Below are 19,846 nucleotides of genomic sequence, written 5' to 3' on the forward strand. Positions count from 1 at the left end.
ATATTGTGAGCATATCAGCATTGCTGTGCTGTAGGCAGTTGGCAGACCTTCTTGTTTTGTTTAAGCAAGCAAATCTGGGTGTGAGATTGCTAGGATAACTTAGACAGGTGTCTATGCACTGTCAGTTCACTGGGATAAAATGCATGTACTAATCCTGTTTCAATTGGACTGATGATAACGAGACTGAAAGGTATTCAGTGGCTGTTCAAAAGTGATTTGTTTAATAATAAATACTGTAACATTAATGGTATTGTATCAGAGTGCATCGTATCCCAAAAAACAGACCTTCAGGAATTCTGGAATACTGCAAATAATTCCACCCATGGTGTTTTCTCTTCCTTGGGAGTTTTTATACTATATTCAGGGGTTTTTTTGTTGTTGTTGTTTTTTGTTTTGTTTTCTTTTGTTTTGTTTTTTCTTAAGTAGATGTTTTTTGCAGGATCTTTGGAACAGGGTAGCTCACTGTTTTGATGGTTTCTCAACCTGCATGTACAAAGTGATGGAATAGAAAATTCTGTGTAGAGAGAGAAGAGTTATATCTATTTGAATAGAAGAGCAATACACAATGCTTTGCAAGGTACCTTATTATCATCCTTTACTGGTTGTTTTGGTGTCTAGTAAGTCAGGTGAGACTGGAGATTCATTATGATCTGGAAGAACATTTGCTGTGCAGTCCTTAGCCAAACTTTGGTTGGTATGTAGGTAAGAGTACTCTTGATACAGAATTAGTACTTGTGAGAGAGGAAGCCTTACTCTTCTGTGTTCTTGTTTTAGAGCATACAGCTATTTTGTACAGGCTGGGTATGCATTTATTTCCACTCCTTAATAGGTATTTCATATAACCTGCACCAGTGAGCTGCCTAGTACGCTAGTGCACCGTTGGCACATGCAGGTGCACATACAAATGTGTAGTTTAAAGCATTATGTGCTTTTGGATTATGCTTTTATATAGACATAACTTACGTCATAGTTGAAATTATTACTTCGTAGGTGTTGCACAACGTTTTTCCAGCAAACAGCTTCATACTCTTTTATTTCATCCTTTAAAAACTTAATCAGTTTTTTTGTATTGGATGAATTCGATTCAGTATACTGATTCAACATGATTTTGGTGTGTCCCACCCATTTAATCTCTGGTGCGGTATGCTCACTTGCATTCTGAGAAGGTGAATAGGAGAGGACAGCAAGCATAGTTGTGCAACTATGGTATTCTCTATTTTCCTTTATTTTTATGTGTTTAGATATACTTATGGAATGTATTTTTTTAACTGTCTGGAGAGAGCTATCATTAAGAGGCAGTGCTCATTCTGTATAGCAGATGGGCTGAACTGTTGGATGCAGATTAGCCATGTCTTTTAAACTCAAAGTACCCTCCAGAATCTCTGTATCTCTGAAATGGGATAAGTAAATGTGATAGGGGCACTGTAACATTTAGCTAGATATTTGTTCAAATTACAATATGAAATCGTTACTGTGTAAAGTGTTATAAATATGTTTATGCAAATTCTAGCTCCTCTTTAACTTTACCTTCCTTTGTCATACTGATCAGTACAGCCTCTGTTAATTGCTAATGATTAACACACCTTCTTCCTCCTTTACTTTTACCTGGGCATAATGCCAGGGTTATTATTAAGATATAAGAGTTTTCCTTTCCCTCCCATTTTGCCAGCTCATGCCAAGGTGTTATTGACCCCTTATTCCTTTCCTCTGATGATCTTAGCATTACTTCTCCACATTCTATGCACTAAATGGCTTTTTCTCCCTTTAACATGTAAAGAGTACATCTATACTAAGTAGCCTACTTAGAGAAGTATCTACCTACCTAAGAGAAGATTGGATGTCTTAAGTGTTGTTAATCAGTAAATTAACTTCAGGGACTCATTTTAGTGCTGACGATACACACTTAACTGAGATTCACTTGCTCCAGATCAGATTCAGCACTGGCAAAAGATGAACTAGCTTCCTTGTGCTGCTTCTGCCTACTCAGCTCTAACTTGGACTGGCTCCTTTGAGGAGCTGATGCATCTAGTTCGCATACCAAACTGGTCAGGCCCAGATGAAAGTACTGCATTACTGATGCAGAGCAGTCCTTAGTCTGAATGAAGTTACATCACTTCAGATACACTGTGCCTTTGTTTTTCAAGGATAATAATACCATGCGTGGACTTAACATTGTAAAATATATAAATGTTTGTGGGTTGTGCTGATCTATTTTGGATTCAAACAGATAAAATGGAAATTCTACAAAAACAGTAAGTGAGCCATCAGAGGGTAGTTGCCTCTATTCATGATTATCCTTTTTATACTACCTAGTATCTAAGGAAAGGTGACTTGCTTCTATATCTGCCTCTAACTTTACACAGAGAGTTCTAGTATGCACACACGTTTTAAAAGACTGTTTCATCTCTGAAGGGTTTTAATCATATTTTTCACTGCTGGTGATTAAGAAATTTTTTTTTTTTATTTATTTTTTTTTTTTTAATAAGGGTATTTATCCTGATACCACCAAGGTGTTTCCTGCAAGTTAGACATCATGACTTTTAGGAAAAAGGCTGATTCATTTGATAACTCTTCTTTCCTTGCTGCAACAGAATGTTATGCCTCATTAATTTGTGAGTTTCATAGGTAACACCAGAATGAGAGAGTTGGTGCCACTTTTGGACAGACTATGAAGTATATAGGGAGAAAGATGTGGAAATGATGGCATGTAGGGAAAACAGGCCTGCAGTGGGAGTTCTGGGACAGGTAACTATTGATTTCATGCCGTTTCATAAGAAAAGGTAAATGTCACAGAACTGTGAAAAGAGCCAGTTTCCACAAAAATCCCTCAGATATTTGAAACCATAATCATTTTAAGGTGACATCCTTGGCTCCAGTGAAGCCAATAGTGAATTTCCCATCGAAGGTCATTTCTTATCCTGCACCTCCATTTGGGCTCAGCTTACTTCCTTAGGCATTATATGTCCCTTTCCTCCTATCTTCTATCTCAGGACATGTTAACAGTGAAATAGGAACAGTGTATATAGTTTTGATCAGTAAGCACTATCAGAACTGCTATTTCTCCAGATTTCATTGGTTTATTGAGTGAGTTTATTGTGTTTTGATCTCACTTGTGTTGTCTATATCTAAATCTGACATATGCCACCTGTTTTTAAACGTAAGATGTCTTCTAGGTCTGAGTCAAAAGCTCTAGTTACTTATTTGGCTTTGGATAAAGAAACATAGGGAGTTGGTTTGTTTAGAAAAATTGCATTTGGGAGCTTAATAAACTTCCAGACTACCCTGCTAAAGAACAGGGATACCACCCTCCACAGAATTGTATATGTGCATATTTAAGTGCATATGAATGCTTACATTATTACGTATCAGAAAACCAAATGCTTTCACTGATTAAATCTCTCTTTCCCCATCTTTATTGTGCATTTGCCTTCTTCCATGCAGCAGCACTTTGCACATTTCTCCATAGCTAAGTATATGATATTCGCTTTTGCTAAATGAATATTGCCTCCCTCTAAAACCCTTAACTGAAGTTTGTATCTTTCCTTCACATACCAAGTGAATCCACCTTTGTTCAGGTGTGACTGTGTTGTGTGTCACCTCTTCCACAGGCTTGTCTGATGTCTTTATCTAGAACACTTATGCTCATGTCATCCTACTCCATTTAGAGGATTTTCCCTCTATGGTTTATCATGTTCTCTGCTGAGCTGTTTTTTTCATGTGTAACTTAAAGTCACTTGAGAGAAAAGTAGGAAGCCCCCAACTGCTACTAGTTTCACCATTTATTGTGAAACAGTAGCTGAGAAAATGATTTCTGACTGTTACAATACAAAAGTGCTATAAATGTTTGGATGGCACCCTTATGTAGGTCATTTTGGGGGCTGATCCGCATACAGCTGTGTGGAGAAAAATACTAATGGTGCTACAGAAGGAGACAAGCAAGAGCACCAAATGCTGTCACATCCCTGTAGCTAGAACAACTGGTATTTGTGAAGATCTAGCTCTTTAACAGACACGTTGGAATATTCAAACTACAGCCACAATTTAGTAAGATCTCTAGGAAGGATTGGGGAAAAATTTGGCCCCTGATCAACGAGGCAGAAAAACTAGTGGCGAAGGACATAGAAAGGCCGAGGTACTTAGTAGCTCTTTGCCATGGCTTTTATGGGTGAGGTTTGTCCTCTAGTCTCCCAGGTCCCTGAGCCGAGCATCAGAGTATGTGGTAGTGAAGCATGACCTATAAGAGAGAGTAAGGCAGACTTAGCGAGCACTTAAACCAGTTGGATATGCAGAAGCTCATGGGACTAGATGGGGTGGATCAAAAGGTGCTGAGGGAGCTGGCTGTTGCTATTGCAAAGTCACTCTATCATCTTCAAAAGGTCATTGGGAAAGTTCCCTAATGACCAGAGAAAGTCAAGCACTGCACATGTCTTCAGGAAAGGGGATCCACAGGAGAACTACAAGGCAGTTAGGCTCATGTGGCTCGTACCCATCATGGGAAGGTTACAGAGTAAATCATCCTGGAAGCCATGTCCAAGTAAATGAAGGACAGGAAGATTATTGGACACAGGCAGCATGTGTTTACCCCAGGCAAATCACAGTCCGTCGGGCTTTCAGCATGGTCAACTGTAATATCCTTACAGCCAAAATAGTGAGACCTGTACAGTGGGTGAAAAATAGACTGAACTGTTAGGTGCAAAGGGCCTGTAGTGGGTTGTTTCAAGTCCAACTGGTCGTATGTTACTGGTTGTACCTTTCTGACTAATAATGTTCAATGTCTGTGTTAATGATGTGGGCAAAGGCATGGAGTACGCTCTCAGCAAGTCTGTGAGTTATGCCAGCTTGGAGAACGGCAAATGCACCGAAAGGCAGGGCTGTTGCTTGCAGGGCCCCTGACAGGCAGGAGGATGAGCTGCCAGGAACCTCATGAATTTGAACAAAGGCAAGTGCAGAGTCTTCTGTCTGGGAAGGAGTAACTCTGTGCACCAGGACAGGCTGGCCCAAAAGCAGCTTTGCAGAAAAAGTCCTGGTGGGTGAGAAGGTGAACATGTTTCAGCAGTATGTTGTTGTGATGAAGAAAGCCAACAGCAGGCTGGGCTGTGCTCCCTCGGGTGTGGCCAGCAGGTGAAAGAAGATGATTCTTCTCAATATATTCAGCAGTTGTGACAGTGCATTAGGAGCGCTGTGTCCAGTTTGGGGCTCAACAGTCCTGGAAGGACACTGATATCCTGGAGCAGTACTCATGAGGGTGGTCAGATACTGGGACAGGGCCCCGGGGAGGCTGTGAAATCCCCACCGTAGAGACATTCAAAACTCGGCTGTACACGGCCCTGAGCAGCCTGACCCCGCCGGCCGTGCTCTGCGGGGGTTCCTTGGATGGGTGTCCTCCAGATGGGCCTCCCAGCCCCCCTCACCTCGCGCTTTGGGCGCGCTGGGCTCCGGCAAGCCTCGGCTGCTTGCGAGCGCGTCCTTACCTGCAGCGGGAAGCAGCAGCAGCGGCGGGGGCAGCTACCGCCCCCCACCAGGGGGTGGGCGCCGCATCCCCGCCGCCCTCCAGGAGGGCTGGCCCAGAGCCCTCCGCGGCCGCGGCCCGTCCGCTCGCTTCAGATGCGCCGGCAGCGGGTGCGCGGGGCGGTGCGGACGGCGGGGCTAGGGGGTGCGCGGCGCCTTTAAGGGGCGGGGCGCGGAGCGGCGGTGGGCGGGGCGTGGGGAGCCGCCCGCCGGCGCAGAGCATGCGCTGAGCTGCGCGGGGCGGTGGAGCGCGGCGGGTGGTTGGCGGCGCCGCACATCCCCGGCAGCCGCGGCGGCCCCCGCCGAACCCGGCCCCCGCCCGACCCTGCCGCTGCCGTGCGGGGCCGTGGTGGCGGCGGCCGCGGAGTCCTGAGCGCCCGCCGGCCAGTCGCCCCCCCGCCGCCCGGTCTGCGCCCCGGGGGAGAGGCGGCGAGCGGGGAGCCGCGGCGGCGGCCGCCATGGGCAATGAGGCGAGCCTGGAAGGAGGCGAAGGGCTGGGCGCCTTCCCCGAAGGGGCGGCGGCAGCCGGGGATGGCGGCGGCCCCGCGGCCCCCTTGCAGCGCCTGGTCCCGGCCGGGGTGGAGGCGGACCTGAGCCAGCTGAGCGAGGAGGAGAGGAGGCAGATCGCCGCTGTCATGTCAAGGGCGCAGGGGCTGCCCAGAGGGAACCTCGCCGGCGCGGAGCCGCCTCCCATGCACAGGCACGCACGGAAAATCTCCCTTCTCCCGCTCCTCCCTTCCCCCCTCCCCGGCTCCCGGCGGTGGGGCGGGGGGCGAGGCGCGGTACGGCCCGGGCCCGCGGCGGGGAGGGGGAGCGGGCGCTGCGTGTTGGTGGCTGAGGGAGGGGAGGGGGCGTCTGCACGAGTGCGGACACTACGACGGAGTCTGCACTCCCCAGCTTTCCCCACTCCGGTGGTTTCTAATAATAACGGCGGTGCTCGGCTCCGGTGGGCTGCGCCCTCTCCCCTTCCCTCCCTTCGCGCTGATCCGGAGCACGGGGAGTTTCTGTGCCTGGGGAGGGGAGAGATTTGCAGATAACGTTTCGGTTTTCTGGGTATGTGTGCTTTACGGGGCTGGAGTGCTCGGATAGTAGCCAGGGAAGCTCTGCCCGGGGCTGATGGGTTCTGTCAGCTTCCCTTCCTGGAGAAAGAGGATCTTGTTGAATCTTTCAAAGCTTATGGGGCATAATGTATTTGCTAGCCATTACTCTGCCAATTCTTAACCTCTGCAACTATTATTTGGCTTCATTAAATAGTCATGGATTGAGGAGGTCTGTTTCAGTCTATTTTTTCCCCCTTAGTTTTCTTCTCGATTTTTTTTCTCCCTTTTTTGTTGAAAGGGGAAAGAGAGGCGAAATAGCAGATTAAATTGATTGCCACGGGATTCTGTGGTCTGGATAGCGATGGCTTTACCTCGTTGGGGATCTGCGAAGGCTAGGGTGATTTCTCTCCCCTTCTTTCCCTTCCCCTTAGCAAATTCGCCTCCCGACGGGCGACCAGCCCGTGTCCCGGCCCGGCCCGGGGCCGGTTCTCCCGCGGCGCCGGGCCCGGCCCGTCCCCGCTCGGTGCCGCCGTGCGTCGCCCCTGCCCCTGTCCGCGGTGCTGAACCCCCCCCGCCTGTGCCCCTGTCCGCGGTGCTGAACCCCCCCCGCCTGTGCCCCTGACCGCGGTCCTGAACCCGCCGCCACCCCCTCCCCCCCCGCCCGCCATCCGGGGCCGGCGCGTCTCCGGGGCTGGGTGGGTTGTTTGTCTTGAAGGAGGATGCTGAAAGGAGCCTCCTCGACTGACTCTTCAACACGGTCCTTGTGTGTTGGCCTCACCCTAGATAAATGGATTTTGAGTTTATATAATATCAGGTTTATATAAGTGAATTCTAGAAGAAGAGAAGCAAGGAGGGTGGGACCAAATTCATCCTTGGGCAAACTACTGAAGTCATTGGGAATATACCTGAGATGATGGTGTCCATTTTTTAAAACTGGAATTCAAATCTTCCTATTTTATGTCTTGCATAATTATTAAACAGGTATTAACACTGTATGTAAAATACAATTTTTCATTCAATTCAGGGCTCTACCCAGCTCCTGTAGAGGTTACTGGAACAAAAAATTGTATTGGTTAGTTCTGTGAAACTAAACTCAAAATTCCCTTTTGTGTAACAGTCTATGAGCAAAGACACAAAGACTTTTAAAGTTTATTGTTTCATGTAAGATAAGTGTCCTTGGAGGATTTTAGAATAGACAAAACTCATTGCAGTGTGGGTATTTCTGCATTTATAAATGGCTGTTTTCCTACAAACATATTTATGATATTAGAAACTACTTTGATCTTGTTAGTGTACAGTACTTTTAAAGTAAAGGCACTCTATATTTGTGAATTACAGCCTTTTAACTTTTAGTCAAAGCTGACATTTTAACATTCAGTGCAATAACTTGTCAACTAGCTTCTTTTGTGGGGTTGTAGTGGTTCCCATCATAACATCTTTGTGCCTGTCACACTGTAATGAGGTTACTACTGGTCTCTGCTCTTGTTTTGTGACTTTACTTGCTTCTCTTGCACACCTCTCTTTGCTGTTGAGATCTACCAAGTATGATGGGAATAATTATTCAGAATCTGATCTAAACCCTTGGAGTAAGACTCTTCTAAGGACTAAGGACCAGCCTCTTCCAGAGTTCAACTTAAGTAAAGAACTGGCCTGCTGAGACTCAGATTCCTTAGCTCCACAGTGGTTTATTTAGTCAGTGTGGCCAAAGAAATCAGATGTGGAGAATGCATCTTAACTGATGCTCTACAACTGTTGTTTCCAACAACTTTTTTTCTAGCATGGTTACACCAGTCCAAATGTTAAGTGACTGAAATAGTGATCAAAAGAGAAATTTTGTCTTCTAGGTTATATAGCTTTGCATTATGACACTGTCCCTATTGCATTGTCTGTTAGTTTTTTTCATGTTAACTGGATTTTTCCTCTGTGATTTTCATTATAACATTAGCTGTAGCCAGTCTTACCTTAGAGACTAATAATTATTTCCTATTCTAAATTCTTTCATTCCCCTCCCAAAGTAACCCAAGTTTTAAAGTGTAGAAATTCCTCATGATTGATGATATCCTGAAGTAAAAGTTTTTTCAACTACAGACTTAGTAAGTAATAAGTAAGTAATTAGTAAGTAATAGTAAGTAGTTTATGTACCAGGAAACATAGTTGCACCTTTACCATCATAACATACATGCTGTTGCTTCTAGGACTTTTAAAGGCTTTGAGCTTTTAGATCTTAAAAAATGCAATAGCTAAAGAAATGCAATTAATATTTAGTAAGCATTTTAATATAAGCATTTAGATCTAGAGCACCTAAAGTAAACTGCCTGATTCAAATATACTTTTTGTTTTGGTTTGGTTTTTTTTCCATTGAACGTTTTATTCTCTCGGTTCCAGTCAGAGTATGGGATGCTAGGATGCTTAGCACTTATGGAAATCATTCTATCCCATTTCTATTACCCATCTTCAGGAAACTCATGTTTAGGAAGTTTAGCTGGAACATACACAGTCTATTTGTAAGCAAGTTCCAGTTGCTCTAGCTTCGTGGAATGACTCTGTAACTGTGTCAGTGTCCACTTGCTGAGGAATTGTTTCACATCATCTGGAAGGATTAGATGACCAGACTGAATATATAAGCCATCTAATGCAGCTGGGTTGGTTTTTTGTGTGTGTGGGTTTTTTTTTTTTAGTTCATTAAGTTGTTCACAATAGACGTTAAGAGAAAAAAAAAAGCCGCATTTTGAGGAAATGCTAAAAAGTCTTACTGTCACACTTATAAAGTACGTTTGTGGTGTATCTTCCAGAAAAAAATATGTATTTTTGCTAATGCCATCACTCTATTGACTTAAAAACAAAAAAGTTAGCCACTAGGGGTATGCGTAAGTTTATACATATCTTGTCTGTAGATATGGAAAGACCTAACTATCTTGGAGTTGTGTAGTTATTCCATTTCTCTTTGTACTGATGAATGGGAAAAAGACATGCCTTTTAAAATAAGTTTTTATAGTTATGGCATTCAAGAACTAGACCAATAGTCATTTTGTTAAATCTCCTCTTGACTCCAAAGTAAGCTTTGATTTGGCTGTAATATTCATGTAGATGAATAAAGATGAGTTCTGTGAATCAAGGCCAAAGTGAGGAGAAACATAGCACAAAGAAAAGGTGAGGGAGGAATAAATGATTTTCCTTGTTGAGTCTGGATTGAAGACTAATACAATGGTGGGTTTTCCATGACTCAGAAAGTTTTAAAATAGGTAAATTCTTGTCAAATAAAGACAAGATTTTTCTTTCGAGGATTTCTAATTCTCCAGGTTAATTAAAATTGTTCAATGCCAGTCTGTAGCTGGCTGTAAAATAGTTCTAGAAAAGAAGGCTTCAACTTCCAGCTACCTAAAACTAAATGGAACAAGTCGTGGCTTTTGACAGAGGTAACATTTCTCAAGAAGCTTGTCCTTTCAAGGCTTTTTCTTCCACTAGTTAACCATGCTCTGTCTTCATTGCTTAGAAACATTGTTATGTATAAAGGCAAGACAAGTGTGGTCTTCAGAATACACCAGCAGCCTTGTAGAGTCACTTGGGTTTATTTCCTAGATTCATGGTTTTTAATCTCATTTCTACTCCTGGAATCTGATCAGGTGGAAATTTATAGAGCACATTATTTTGATAAAAATGAAAGCTGGAGGAGAATTCTGTTCTAATACGGATCCACAGTTACTTACTCTTGTTAATGCCCAAGTTCAATTTCTAAAAACAGTTTTAGTTGTTTGTGGTTTTTTGTTGGGGTTTTTTGTTTGTTTGGTTGGTTGGTTTGTTTGTTTTTTTTTTTTTTTTTTTTTTTATCTTCACACTGTAAGGTTTGGGCATGGTACCCTGTTTCCTAATCTGAGTTTTAATAGTACTATTGATCCTCTTCTTTTTTTCCCTTGTCATTCTTAACACTGTTGAATGAAGCCTTCCAACATTTTGAACACTTGAAAACATGAATGCTGGAAGTGTATCAGACTGCTACTAATAGACTAGTTGAAATTATTTCACTTAGTAAGCAATAGTTCTTCAGATAAACCTAGAGTGCTTATCTAAATAACAAGAAACAGAACTGCAGATAGACCTGCCTAGTTGCTAAAGAGAGTATAAAATTGTTATTTTAACAAGCAAAAATTCCAGATATTTGAAGGAATTAGATTATCATTGGATTCTTCTGAATTATCTTCTTTATGAATAATGACTTAATCAATGTTCACTGATGCCAGTGGAAACACACCTACTCACTTCAGCAGGTTGCACATTAAGGTTGTAAACTTCCTAGTATTACAGCCTATGATTTTACAAGAATGGGGAAACGTAAATGGAGTTATGGAAGGCTGGAAATAGTTTGTCCTTTCCAAGTATTTCATGTAGAAATTTTTAATTTACAACAAAATCAGGTGCAACATTGTGAGAAAATCCCACGTAATGAGAATTATGAGCCCAGAAATGACTGCCACTTAGTTTTTTCCTTTTATATTGCCATTGCTAGGTATGTAATGAAAACTGTAAATATTAATCATAAATAATAGTAAACCCATGGTAACATTAACAATGCAATATATATATATATATTTTTCAACTCTTAAACAGAATTGTGCATTTTTATTTTTTTTTTTTAGTTAAGGCATACAGTTAAATGTAATGAGTGATTGTTTATTTTGTTTATGAATGCCTAAGAAGAAATGTTATGTCTGTAAAAACAAGATCACAGTTAACTGGATCTCTCAAAGTGAAAACTGAAAATTTTATATTTGCAACACTGTTGTGGCACTGAACAGAACACTGTCTCTTCCAGCAAAAGCACAGTGATAGCACTGAATAGAATATTTTACTACATCCTTTAGCAATATCTTTGAATACACTATTATTTCCTCCAGCTGCAGCTGACTATAGCAACAAGTAGAATACTATGCCACATATGAAGACATAATCTTGATTTTGGTTCCTACATTCTTAGTTTTATTTTCTCCTATATGAAAACACAGCAAAATATTATTGTTAGAGAATTGGGAAAAATCCCTATGTAATGAGAGGGTTTTTTTGCTGGGCAGTGTAAATTGTTGGGATGATGCTGAGAGGAAGTTCTATAGTAGTTCTACTGAAAAATCAAAAAAAAAGCTCCAAGATTAATTCTGTGACCTGGCATCTGTTTTATCTGATTGAAAATACTGATTTGTGAATGAATGGGTGGCAAAATAATTACTTTAAAAAGAAGCATATACTCCTTAACTGGATTTTAGGAGTTTAAATCACTGCTGCATATTGAATTGTAAATATATACATATTGTGCACAAGTAGCCAAAACACAAGTACATAAACTTTTTATATTCTGCAGTGTTTTTCTTATATGGCTGTGCTTTGATCTGCTAATTTTCTGGCACCTCAGTTTCTTTTAGTCTTCTCTGTCTCCCTATGTTTGTACTCCAAGGGATAGAGTGAGAGTTAGTCATTTGGACTTAGATAAAATGGGAAGTTGTAGCTTTAAGTTATTCAGATTTCTGAAGAGAAAATTATCTGGTTAAACGTTGTTATATTATTTTCTAAATAATAAATCATTCTATGACTGAATACTTGTATAAGCCTTGATAGAACAATAATTTTTATTTAAATACTTTTTACGTGCACATTAATGTTATAAGGCTTGGTCTTGCAAACACTTAAGCACTTGAGAAACTTCACACTGTTACCAGAGCACTTCCATGATCACAGATACATCATATTTTATCTAATTTTTCTAGTACTCTGCATTATTTTAATTTTATTACATTTTCTGTCTGCAGACATCCTGAACTTGATACAAGCCACCATCCCAGGCAACCAGGTAAGCCTCCAGATCCGGGACCACCAACTTTAAGTAAAAGCAGAACAGTAGATGTGCTGAAGACAGAACAACGGGCACCAGGACGGAGCCCTTCTTCTATTAGTTTAAGGGAATCAAAGTCCAGGACTGATTTTAAAGAAGATCAGAAGCCAAGTATGATGCCCAGTTTTCTCTCAGAAGCCAATCCATTGAGTGCAGTCACTTCAGTTGTGAACAAATTCAATCCTTTTGATTTGATATCAGATGCAGATGCAGTCCATGAAGAAGCCAGTAGGAAACAGAAAGTTGCCCCAAAAGAGCAAGGGAAACCTGAGGAGCAAAGAGGCCTTGCAAAACATCCAGCTCAGCAACAGTCTCCAAAGCCAGCTATTCAACAACAAGGACCTGTCAGACCTACCCCCCAGCAAACTGAGTCTTCCAAACCAGTGCCTCAGCAGCAGCAGCCTGGGGAACCAAAGCAAGTTCAGAAACCAGGCCCTGGTCACCCAGCAGACTCTAAACTAGAACAAGTGAAACAGCCTTCCCAGCCGCGAGGACCACAAAAATCTCAGCCCCAACAGTCAGAACCAACGAAGCCTGTTCAACCACAGACTTCTATAAAACCTTCATCAGGCCCAACAAAACCATCACCACAGCAACCAGACAATGCTAGAACGTCATCCCAAGCACCACCTTCCACAAAACCATCATCACAGCAGCCAGGACCTGTAAAACAACCATCTCAACAGCAGGTACGGCAAGGAGGTCCTGTAAAGCCATCTTCCCAGCAAGCAGGGCCTCCAAAACAGCCTTCTCATCAATCTGGACCTGAAAAGCCATCTGCTCAGCAAACAGGTCCTGCAAAACAACCACTGCAGCCTGGACCTGGGAAGCCACCTCCGCAGCAAACAGGGCTTGCAAAACAAGTGCCACTACCGGCAGGGCCTACAAAACCATCTTCTCAGACTGTAGGGGCCACAAAGCCCCCAGTACAACAACCAGGACTTACAAAACCACCAGGCCAGCAACCAGGGCCTGAAAAACCCTCACAGCAAAAGCAAGCTGGTGCAACCCAACCCTCTGAGTCCGCCCCAAAGAAAACCTTCTGTCCTCTTTGCACAACCACTGAACTGCTGCTTCACTCTCCAGAAAAGGCCAATTACAACACGTGCACACAGTGTCATACTGTAGTCTGCAGCCTGTGTGGATTCAATCCTAATCCTCATATAACAGAGGTGAGTAGTTTCTAAATGGATGTTCGCTACCAGAGCAAAAAATTGTTTATCTTAGTTGTGCTGAAACATCAGATGTGGTACAATGTGTCATGATCCCTTAGAGGCCTTACCAAGTTTGGTGAAAAAGATCATGCTATTTGGGAAAACTGCTTACGAGTAAAAAGGGGTGAAATTGGGGAAAAAAGGTAATGGTCCTCTGTGCAGTGTTTGGAAGTGTATTCTTGTTTCTTCATATAAAAAGAGAAGGAACCCTAATGTGACTTTGCCTTTTGCTTGATTTTTAAGCACTCACTGTCTACATTTATAATCTGACCACAATAGTCATGTGCTGATATATTTATAAATAGGTAAAATTTTCTGCTATGAGAACTAGGTAAGCGAAAAAATATGAAGATGACTCTTCATAGCCCCAGTGTGTGTTTTGGAAGAGGATGTGGGGTGGATTTGCGTTGCAACTGTGTGAGTGTTCGTTAGCTGAAAGCCTGAGTGGTGAGTTTTGACTTGGTGATGCTCAGGTTATTTTGTTCTTGTGGGATGCTAAGAAATCTCTGTGGACTATTTCTAACCTTGATCACCATTCTTGCTGTAATTATATAAAACAGAAATGGCATAGAAAGTAATAGTAGGACTTCAAATTAACTTACTTTAACCTGATGTTTGTGGCACCTTGATTTATGTGCTTATACATATCCTTTACTTGCTCTGCATGGGAATAAGGCTTCATATGAATGTCTGATCTCTTCTTATTGCTTGAACAGCTTCTCACAAGTCCTGATATGCTAATATTAAATTTGCAATGTAGTTTGTGTTTGTTTTCAGTACCAGCACTTTTATCAATTTATAGAAATTCAAGCATAGCAGACCTGGCACCAAAGACTAACTAGTTATAAATAGCCAGAAGGGGTATTTGGGAAGCTTATTTTTGCCTTGTTTTGGTATTAGTTTAGCTGATCAGAGATGCTGATAGGAAGTAGTACAGACTGCTACTATATTTTGAACCTGACAGATAATATCCCTAGATTTAAAATTGAATCAGAGAATTCCTGAGGCTGGAAGGGTCCTCTGGAGATCATGTAGTCCAACCCTCTGCTCAGAGCAGGGTCACCTAAACCAGGTTGTTCGTAGCCAATTTTGAATATCTCCAAGGATGTAGAATTCACAGCCTCTCTGGGCAATGTGTTTGCTCAGTACCACGACGATTTAAGAACACTGCCAGCAGTTAGGTTTCTTTCCAGTGCGCGTGTTTATTAGTGGGTACTTGGTAATAAACAGCAGACTTTTTGCATCCAGCAAGCATATTATTTAACGATTTATTGTTAAAATTGCAAGCTTAAATGTGAAAGACTAGGGCAGTAACTGTTGGTAGCACATTGTATCATTTAGGAGTGCACTTTCTTGTTTGCATTTAGGGAAATTCAGGATTGAGATAGTTGGCATTAATGCTTGGACTGGAAAAGGAGTGACTTCAACATCTGTGTTCAGAAATTTCAGAGCATCTGCAGCTAACCAGGTGCTCAAAGTTTATATTATCAGGGTCTATATGAGGAAAGGTCATAAAGCATGTCATTCTGGACAGTTTGGGGTAAAAAAAGGTATTTATGTGTAACAGACAAGAAATGTGATGCATTGATGTTAAAGTCAGAGGAACTTTTGTAAGAAATCTTTACCTTTAAAGTTCTGAAAGAATGTTGTTAGACCAAAATTTCTTACATCTATTTGTGGTGGATGCTGAGTTGTTTATTTCCGTAGTGTGTTCCTGGAGTCTCTTGGAGCATTGAGTTTGTCCTTCTTTAAAAACTTTGCATTTCCCATGGAAATGGTCAACAACTTCGGTATGTTCAAATGAAATGGATTTTGAGAGAGAGAGTTGTTGTAAGAAGATCTCAAAATATTTGGAGATTCTGTGAATAAGAACTAGTTTTTGAGGCGGGTACTCTGTAAGTGTGAAATTCAGGACTTTTAAGACAATAAATACAGCTGCATTTAAGACTAACTGATTGCATACATATGTAAAAGCAGATTTGAATTTCATATTACACATTGAAATAAACACAGGATATGCATTTATTTCATGATGAAATCGTTTCAGTAAATGAAGGTATTGGACATCTAATTTATTCAGCTATTAGTTCCACTCTCCTGACTCCCACTCAGACTTTTCTCATTTGCTCAGCTTTGCACCACCAGCTGTCTTGCTGAAACTTCATTGTGGGTGTCCTGCTCCAATCTGCAGTGAAGTGCGACGAAAATCACATCTGACTTTATTACCGAACAGTTGGAGTAAAGTAATAGAACCTGCTCTGGCACATACAAAAATTTGACTTATTTCAGCTGCAAAGGTTCCCACTTGAGTTATTCTCAAACTTTCCTTCTAGTTTCTCTTTCCTTTCAATATTTAGATTATTAACAAAAATTTCTGATTCCTCCTTTACAATAGTTTATACATTTCTTCCTGTCTAGCATGAAGAGCAAGGTTTGTGACTTAGATGTCCATTTTCCTTTTTATGGTGCAAGTTTTTTCTTTTGGCTTCTCTTGTTTTAAGTTCTCCTAAAGTGCTACTGACCAAAAGTCTTTGTCTCTTACCCATGCACTTACTGACTATATCTTCACCTCTTATTGTTACGCTTTGACTTTTCCTGCTGTTCTTTTTGCCAGGGTTCATGATTCTGTAATCCTGTGTTGTGCCTTTCCCACACGCTTTATAGCCACTGTTTCTATTGATTATGTTAAAACACATTACCAATCAGAGAGCAATAATTTAAAATTGGATATGGGGAAAGTGAAAGGCATCTATTTAGAAAATAATTTCTATTACTTTTGTTCTCTAATATTTTCCCTGTAGAGCTGCTTGAACTACCCTATTCAGATGTTCTTACAAGTTTCTTATAGAATAGTTCAGTCTTCATAACTGAATTAATTATTTCTCCAATATAGATCTTCCTAAATTTCTATAGTCTATATTTCTAGCTGGTTCTGGAAAAAAATATAGCAGGCTTTACAATCTGGCCCAGGAAGTAGATTGCATGCATTGTAAAACCATTATAAAAAGTGCTGATTTTAAAAAGTTTTTATTCATTCTTTTCATTTAAACCTCTATTTAAAATGCAATAGTACATGCATTCTGTCTATTCTGACTCACTAGAGAGAACTGTGTAACTAAGAGCAGAAAGCGGTACCTGTATTGCGACAAGGTCAGACCCCTTGAACTATTTCTCTGAACCATCTGACATTGTGGTCCTCTTGGGGAAAAAAGATAGTTGGTATCTTGGTTTTGTACAGCAGTCTAGAGAGAAAATACACCATACATACCGTGTTCAGTAACATATGTCTCTCTAATCTGTCTAGGTATTCACACTCCACTCATCACCATGGCACATGACTGCCTAGCAACAGTTGCATAAAGTATGGAAAAAATTATATAAACAGGTTTGATTACTGGTACTCTCTTCCATTATCCTTTCATATACATCAGAACCTTGTAGAAGGTGTGTATTTGTTTTATGACATGGTGATTTATTTTTATTTGAAAAAAAAAAAAAAATATTTTGCCAAAACCACTCTCATGAGCCATTAGCAACAGAAACAAGCACTTCCCAGAAAAAGATTCAGCCCTCTGGAATATTTGAATAGAAGTAGGCTTATTGAAAATGAGGAAAGACATCTGAGGGACTATCCATTTTGTTAAACATTTATGTATGGTTTTGGATAAAGCTAGGCAAAAGGCATGAACTACTGTAGTTAAATCTAAATGATCAGTGCATATGCTTGATAGCTGGAGTAAATTTTCATCCCCTGTGAACTAGTTATGTATTTGAAGGTACATACAACACAGACCGAGCAAGGGTTGAATGTGTAGTAATATATCATTTCATTCTTTATGATGGGCATCTGTAAAGTTGATGATCAAGTGAAGTGTTAAAGCTGTTAATATTGGAAACTTGGCTGTATGTGAGCTCTGCTCCATGAGTCTACCTGTGATAAGTATATGTGCGTACGTGAATGCCTGTCTTCTAGGTAATTTTTTAGGAGGGATTATTCTTCATGCATTTTATCTACGTTAATCCATATTTCATCTACTGTTTCAGTATGCTTTTGAGAGACCATTTAAAATTAGTCCCAGAGCTAGGTATAATTTTTTACTTAGATAGTTGCTGAAAATTGCACATTCAGATAATGTGAAGCTGTGTATATAGATGTGGGATTTTTTTACTTGTCAAAAGCTCTTCTGGATGGAGGCAAAGTGAGTTCTTAAAAATATTTTATTGGTTCCGACTGTTTTTGAAACAACATGTCTATATCACAAGTTGACTTAATCCTAATGGAAAAAAGAGGAGGGGAAGAAAAAAACATTGATACTTCCAAAGTATGATTTTGGAACAAGTAGAACATTTTACTGGATTTACACCTTTGTTTTTCAATTCAACAGGAAAAAGATTTTTTTTTTTTAACCCAATTTGAAAATATTTTATTGTTTTTTGTTGTTGTTGTTGTAATTTTTTTTGGGGGGGGGGGTGCGGGCGGGATGGAGTGGGTGTGTGCCTAATTTTTTTTTTGGTCTTTTGGTAGAGCTAGAAATTTTCCTTATCAGTTGCTGTAGATACTGCAGCCTTGATTTTTTGCTCTTTCTTTCTGACTATAATTCTTGTGGTGAATCCAGATAAGTTTTGCTTATACTTACAATAAAATTAATAGAAATGACTCTACTAAATCTTTGTTGATTATGTGACAGTAAAGGAAGCTATTGATTGAATTGAAACATTCCCTGCAGTTTACAGTCTAGACCCTGCTGTGTTGTAGTAGTGCGTAAGAACCAGAATGCAACATGGACTAGAAATGACCTGTAAGTAAAAATAAAACTGCCATCACTGTGGATAGAGACATGCCACAAAGTCTAAGCTTTTTAGTAGCAGGAAAAATAGCTTTGAAACTGTACGCCCTATGTAAACTTAAACTTGGGGGGATATTCAGGGCTATATAAGTAATGCAAAACAAAGTAGGAAGAAATTAAGGGCTTGAATCTGACCATCAGCTGTTATCGTCATAAGTTTTAAAGAAATGCGTTAAAAAAACCCCAACAAAACCCAAAGCTTTTTTTAACTTTCTGAAAGTATTAATTTAGATATCAACTCAACTGTGCTGAAGTAAAGCTAGAGGTGTTCTGTAAAAGAGCATGGAGTTTAATCTGTATTCAAACTGATCAGAGCAGATTCAAGCAAGTCTTATTTAGTTGTCTTTTGAAAATTATCAACGTTTGAAATATTTCTGTGTGAAATATTTGTTTTGGTCCAAAGAGTACTCGAGGCATTCCAGTGTTACTAACACTGTAATTTATATGAAAGTGGACATTATTCACAATTTTTGTGATGAAATTAAGTTAGTACAGTTCCTTTAGTTCTGCCTCTAGCTAGAACTGCCACATAGGCATTTGGGAAAATTGTAAAGATCCTCAAATAGAAAGGTTATGGAAGTACAGAATATTGTTTCTCTCTGTGGAATATTCTTAAACACACTCCCACACTGTTTCTCTCTCAGAGGAAGACTACGTGCCTACATTTCTGCTTTACATTTAGGATTAGATGTATTAATGTGCCCTGTGAAATTTATTTTTTCTTTTTATCTTTTCTTCTTTTATGAAAGGGTCAGAACATAGAAAGAAGCAAACATTTATGCATGGTGAATAGTTTCTTAATATTTTAATTGGGCAATATTCTACAATATGTTGGAATGTTTTCTCATTAGCCCGGAAAACTGTCCTGTCCAGTTTTTAACACAAGTAAATAATAAATTAATCTGCATAGCTAAAGATGTCAACTGCAGTGAGCCATCTGCGCCAGTATTGCTGTTGCTCAGCAACTGTAATTTACTACTATGTTAGGCCATGTGATGTGGAGATGCTGTTTGCTGGGTAATCACTGGGCAGGAAGCATGGCCTAGCCCTGCTCTGACCAGACAGCTTAATCCGTTTTCAAATCCCAGTGATACTCACTTAGATGTATTCTGTGCAGCACAGATGAACTTTGTTAACCTTTTCTTTGCTGCTCTCCTGATTTGCAGTTATATTTTTTTCTGTTAATCATTCACGTGTTTCTAGTATATTAAATCTTGATGCAGTCAATGAAAGCAATCGCTATTTGTTGTAGTGATGCATGATGCAGTGCACTGAGCTGTGTTTAAAAGTATTTTTCCTTGTCCTGTGTTTAAGCTGCCTCATGCACATACTTGGCTATAAAAACTAACTTTTAGATAT

At 40.6% G+C, this 19,846-nt stretch overlaps 1 protein-coding gene across 1 annotated transcript in view; it reads left to right on the forward strand.

Moving 5' to 3' along the window:
• Positions 1-5,966: 5,966 nt before the first annotated feature.
• Positions 5,967-19,846, forward strand: part of PCLO (piccolo presynaptic cytomatrix protein) — a 382,484-nt gene continuing 368,604 nt past the window's right edge. Inside the window, exons 1-2 of the mRNA XM_074869854.1 lie at positions 5,967-6,208; positions 12,344-13,598. Of these exons, the coding sequence (XP_074725955.1) occupies positions 5,967-6,208; positions 12,344-13,598 (1,497 nt within the window). The remainder of the gene's footprint in view (positions 6,209-12,343; positions 13,599-19,846) is intronic.

The sequence above is a fragment of the Strix uralensis genome, chromosome 5, assembly GCF_047716275.1.
Source record: "Strix uralensis isolate ZFMK-TIS-50842 chromosome 5, bStrUra1, whole genome shotgun sequence".
NCBI classification, from domain to species: Eukaryota; Metazoa; Chordata; class Aves; order Strigiformes; family Strigidae; genus Strix; species Strix uralensis.